This window comes from Apis mellifera (genome assembly GCF_003254395.2).
Source record: "Apis mellifera strain DH4 linkage group LG11 unlocalized genomic scaffold, Amel_HAv3.1 GroupUN_77_associated_to_Group11, whole genome shotgun sequence".
Taxonomy (NCBI): domain Eukaryota; kingdom Metazoa; phylum Arthropoda; class Insecta; order Hymenoptera; family Apidae; genus Apis; species Apis mellifera.
Window position 1 is genome coordinate 19824 of NW_020555821.1, and position 5789 is coordinate 25612.

At 15.7% G+C, this 5789-nt stretch overlaps 1 protein-coding gene across 1 annotated transcript; it reads left to right on the forward strand.

The window, feature by feature from the left end:
• Positions 1-564: 564 nt before the first annotated feature.
• LOC102654368 (lactosylceramide 4-alpha-galactosyltransferase) lies at positions 565-2783 on the forward strand (the record flags this gene model as incomplete). Its single annotated transcript, XM_026445948.1, has 2 exons — positions 565-983; positions 2672-2783. Coding segments are annotated over 2 exons (432 nt in total), but the record flags the coding sequence as incomplete, so codon positions are not given.
• Positions 2784-5789: the final 3006 nt, after the last annotated feature.

Below are 5789 nucleotides of genomic sequence, written 5' to 3' on the forward strand. Positions count from 1 at the left end.
ATTTAAGATTTTATTATCAGTTTTCTTTTAATACATATTATCTTATTTGGCACATTTTGATTATAGTTAATAAATTTAATATGATTTTTATTTTAATTTCTTTACTGTTTTTAAATTTCTTGAATAATGTATCTTTTTAGATATATTGATACATAAAATATATACACAATAATAAAATTTTCGACAAAATTGTTATTAAAGATTATTATTGAAATATTAAAAGAATAATATGAAATATTATTAAAAGAATTTATAATGAAAATTATATTATTAATTATATTTGATTTTATTTTTTCTTTCTCTTCTGTCTCAATTAAAATTTCGATTTTAAGATAATTATTATATGCTTCGAATTTCATGCTAATTTGAATGCTTCGAAATATTTAAAAAAATAAAAAATAAATATCAATTATACAAATCAATTAAAATTTTTTTTATTATTATACAAAATTTTTTTAAAGCATGAAATAAATACCTCTATTACAATTATAATATTTTTAAGATATCTAAGTTTTTTATTAAATTTTTTGCTCAAAATATTCGTAAAAAAAACAATTATAAATAAATAAATTCTTTATATTGTTAACATTAGATGAACCAAATGGGGACAAGAATATTTTCTTTCATGAGACATCTTGTTTTGATAAAAATGGTTTGATACTGAATGCTCGCCAAGCATGCGCCATTGAATCCGCAGCTAAAATGAATCCAAATATGAATGTGTATCTGCTATTCCTTTCTCCTTCTAAAATTTCGAAACAATCAAAAAAAATATTTGAACAATTACAAGCTTATCCGAATATTCGTATCAGACGTGTTAAATTCCAAAATTATGTAAAAAACACACCTCTGGATGTATGGTACAAAATGGATATACTAAAGAAAAGTAAATGGCCAAGAATTCAAATGGCTGATATTCTAAGATTTCTAACACTTTGGAAATATGGAGGAATATATTTGGATCTGGATGTTGTTGTTATCAGGTAAGAATATTTTTACATATTTTGCAATTTATAAATAATTTATAAATATTGTTACAAATATATACGTTCTTGTCCGATTTTCCAAATTTGAAACGAATCGAAAAATTTCGAATGGAATCAGGTGAATTTGCAATTGTTCGATTCAAAATTTTAAGATTTCAAAACCATATTTCAAATAAAAATTGAAATAAATAATTTGCGTTTATAAAAAAATTTTATTCATAATATATGAATTTAATATAAAAAAAATATCTATTTTAATGAAACTATTATGGAAAAAAGCGTTATAATTGTAAATATTTTCAAAAAATATTCTTCTGAAATAAATATTTTAGAAATTAAATTATTAAAACTTTCATGGCAACAAATTATTTTAGAACATTTAAAAATGATTTTATTATCATTTTTTAATTTTATAAAATAAATAAAATTAAATTATTAAAATATTAAATATTAATTTTATTTAATGATGTATTATTATATAATAGAATATATAACAGTATAATATAATATTATATAATATGTTTATATAGAATAAAATATATGAAAAATATTATTTAATATTGCTGGTAATACTATTCAATGAATAGCATTCGATATTTTTTTACAATGATGAAATTTTTTTTTAATATTAATGAACAAAATATCAACTCTTTCTAATAAGAAAAATTTTTTATTTACATTCTACTCAAAATAAAACTTTTATTTTTATTTTTATTTCTTTTTATCTATTTTCACATCAATTTATAATATAAGAATTTTCTTATATAAATAAGAAAGTTTTACACAATATAAAATAAAATAAATATGTATATATTATAATAATATATATTATAATAAAATATTTAATATATTAATAATGCGTATTACTGCAATTTTTTTAATAAGGTTAAAAATTTTGAATAGTTATTTAGTATAAAGAAAACAATATAAGATTTTGATATATGTTTTCTCTTAAGTAATCTTCAATGAATAATTAATAAGTTTTATTATTTATATTTTACTATAGGATTATTTATAAATTTACTATAGGATTAATATTTCTATAATAACATCATATTTTTATTTAATAATTCATATTTACCTTATTTTATTTTTCAATTCTTTAATTGATATAAATTATTTTCTATTTATTTCATATCTTGAGAATTAATATTAAAAATTTTTAATCAGATTAAAAACAATTTAATTAATCTATAAAATGGATGGATTATTACATTAATTGAAATTTTTTATTTCAAATCATTTTTTCATTAATTTTAAAATATTAATAAAATTATATTGTTCTATAATATACATGCTTATATATAATACGTTTATAAATGAAACCAGAAATTTTGCATATTTCTTTACTATTTTAATCACTTGAATAAGGAAATATATTGATTTAATTATCTTGATAATAAATGATATTACATTTATAATCAAAATTTGTTTATTTTTTACGAATTATTCAATATTACATAAATGTGATATATTACATCAATAAAGAATGGTATTGATAACTGTAGAAATTTATCTCATTGCAATTTGAAAATAATTTGTTCATATATTCGAAACATAATAATAAAATCTGAAAAAGTTAATAAGAGAATAATAAATTATTTTATTTTATTATTATAATAATTATTTTAATAATTATATAATAAATTGTTAATAAATTGTTTCATAATTATTTTTACATATAGACATGACATATAGGGATCCACGAATCAAATTGAAGCAAAAATAATGAAGAAAATATGATGTCGTAAGCAAAAGATATTTTAAAATAGATATAAGTGAAATTATATATTTATTTGTTTGAAGTATCATTCTTATATTAATTGCTTACAAAAATATTATTGCTCTAAATTTAGTATTTAATTGAGATATATATATTTTTATCTATATCTTATATTATATATATTATATACATGTAATTTTGAATAAAATTTTAATATTATGAAAAAAATATTTTTTAATTTTTATTATCATACAATGAAATAAAAATCTTTTTTTCATTTGAAGATTTCATTTCACAAATAAGTACAAAATTTATACATTACAAAAATAACAGTTTTGTATTCAATAAATAAAATAAATAAATTGATTTCGTTACAAATATTATCCTTCTTAATTTTTTATAAATAAAGATACAAATTATTAGGATTACTTTTTATGTTCACCATTGATCAAATAAAATATAATTGTTATTAAAATATCGCACAATTTATATATGAATTCAATTAATTATCATATTTGGATTATATAAAAAAATAATTTATTCTATACGAATTACAGAGATCACACATAAAATTAATATGATTGAATTTTATTAAATCATAAAAAATGATATATCTATTAATCAAAATTTTATACATAATAAATACACATAATAAATGTTCATATTAAGGGTTAGGTTATGAAATGATTTAATATATATATATATATATATATATATATATATATATATATATATATTATATATTTAGATATAAATTGCCAATCTGTACTCTATTTTACTATATTGAGTTCATTATATTGCGGCGGGTCAAAAGAGGAAGAAAAACAAAGAACAGAATTATAACAGCAGTCGCATCAGTGACACAGCAGTGATGCTTAAATAAAATACAAATATAATATATAAGATATGTATCGCATTCTTATAAATTCAACAATTCAAATGCAGAGATACCTATTATCCTCCCCATAGCAAATAAATAATTTTTGAATAATTATTAATAAATGTATTTATTTTAATAATAATATTAATTTTTGATTATTGTAAAAGGAATCATTTATTAATAAATCATAAAATCATCATAAAATATCATAAAATAATTAATATAACATAAAATATACTTACAAAAATTATTTTATTTTAATCAATATTTATAATAATTAATTATGAATAAATATTTTTTTTTAAACTTTTCTTATCTATATTTTATATAATTTTTTAAACTTTTGTATGTACTTTCTTAAACTTAATATAGTAAATTTTATCTTACTACTTTTTCAAACTTAAATAAGTCATAAAAAAATATTTGCAAATTGAAAAATATTATCAACATTTCAATTAAAATTTAATTTTTTTGAAAATTTCCACAATATATATTAATATTATTTAAAACTAAAATAAAAATTATTAAAAAAATAAAATATGTATAACTAAGCAATTATCTGAAAATTATATATATATATATATATATATGTATATATATAATGTAAATATAAGTATACATTATGACAATTATACACATATGATAAAATTCAGAAATATATATTTTTATATTTTGTTTATGATAAGCTTTTAATTTCGATTTATATTTCATTTATAATTTCAAAATAAAATTTATTCTAAATTAATTTATTCCAACCACTTAATGCTACAATCGTTTTCTATACTTAATGAATAACTTCTATATTATTATTTTACTTTAATATTACTATTAATCTATACTTTTATAATTTTATATTTATGTGATATAAAAATAATAAAGAGGTTGATTTTTAAATTCTTCTAAAAAAATGTGTTGTTATGTCTAATATATACATTGTTTATAAAGTTAATAAAAATAAGAAGATTCTCCATTTCTCTATTTCTTTTCGAATATATATATAAATTCATAATATATAATATATAAATATCCATATCTATAATATATTAGATTATATTTTAAATTTTTCTGTAGTAGTTAAAAAATGTGCAAACGAGATGAATTATTTATCAATTATTGTAAGAATTATATTCATATTTTCTGTTAGAATATAAAAATATCAATTTTTAAAATTTTTACTTAAAAAATGTCTCAATCTTTTATATATCTTTGTTGAATTTATATTATATTTTCAAATTATATCTTAGTTTAAAAGAACTTTTTTAAAATTATTTGAACGAATAATACAAATATTTCATAAAATATTTTATATGAAATATAAATAAATAAAATAAATAAATATGAAATATAAATAATATAAATAAATCTATTTGTGTTAAAGGTTTATTTAATATATTATTTGATTATTTAATTCATTATTTTTATTTAAATTTGTTTAATTGATCAAATAAAGAATATAATCTTAATTGAAATATATTATTTATCAAATAATAAATATTGTTATTTTCTATTATTATTATTTATATTATTTATTATTTTCCAAATATTTATTTTTTATCTTATTTCTTCAATTAATCAAATAAAAAATAAATTTAATTGAAATATATTACTTATCAAATAATATATATTGTTATTTAAAATATTTATTTTTAAATAAATTATTATTCAAAATGTATTTTTCCCAAATTCTTTTAATAACTTTAATTGTATAATTTAATCAATTACAATAATTTATTAGAAGAAGAAAAAGTAAAATAGAAAAAATACAATACTGGCTAACCAAACACGAATAAGTTCAAGTCCATATTTTAAAAAAAGTATGTTAAATATTATATTTATTTATTTATCATATTTCATGACATAATTTGATATAATTTTTTATCGATAATAAATGTTTTTTAAATTTAATTCTTTAATGATATTTGAAGATTTTTAAATGATTTTTATAATATAACTTTGAAATGATCTTGAACTCTAAAATTTATTTTTAAAAATTATCATGAAACATACTTTCGACAAAATATTAGATTTTAATGACAAGATAGATCATTAATTTAAAATCATATGTGTATAAACATATTTATTATTGCTTGATAGATTCAATGATTAATATATATTTGTTACAATATTTCTTAGTATATATATCGAAAAACGATTCATAAAGTATTATTTAATACTTAAGAAGTATTATTTAATACTTACA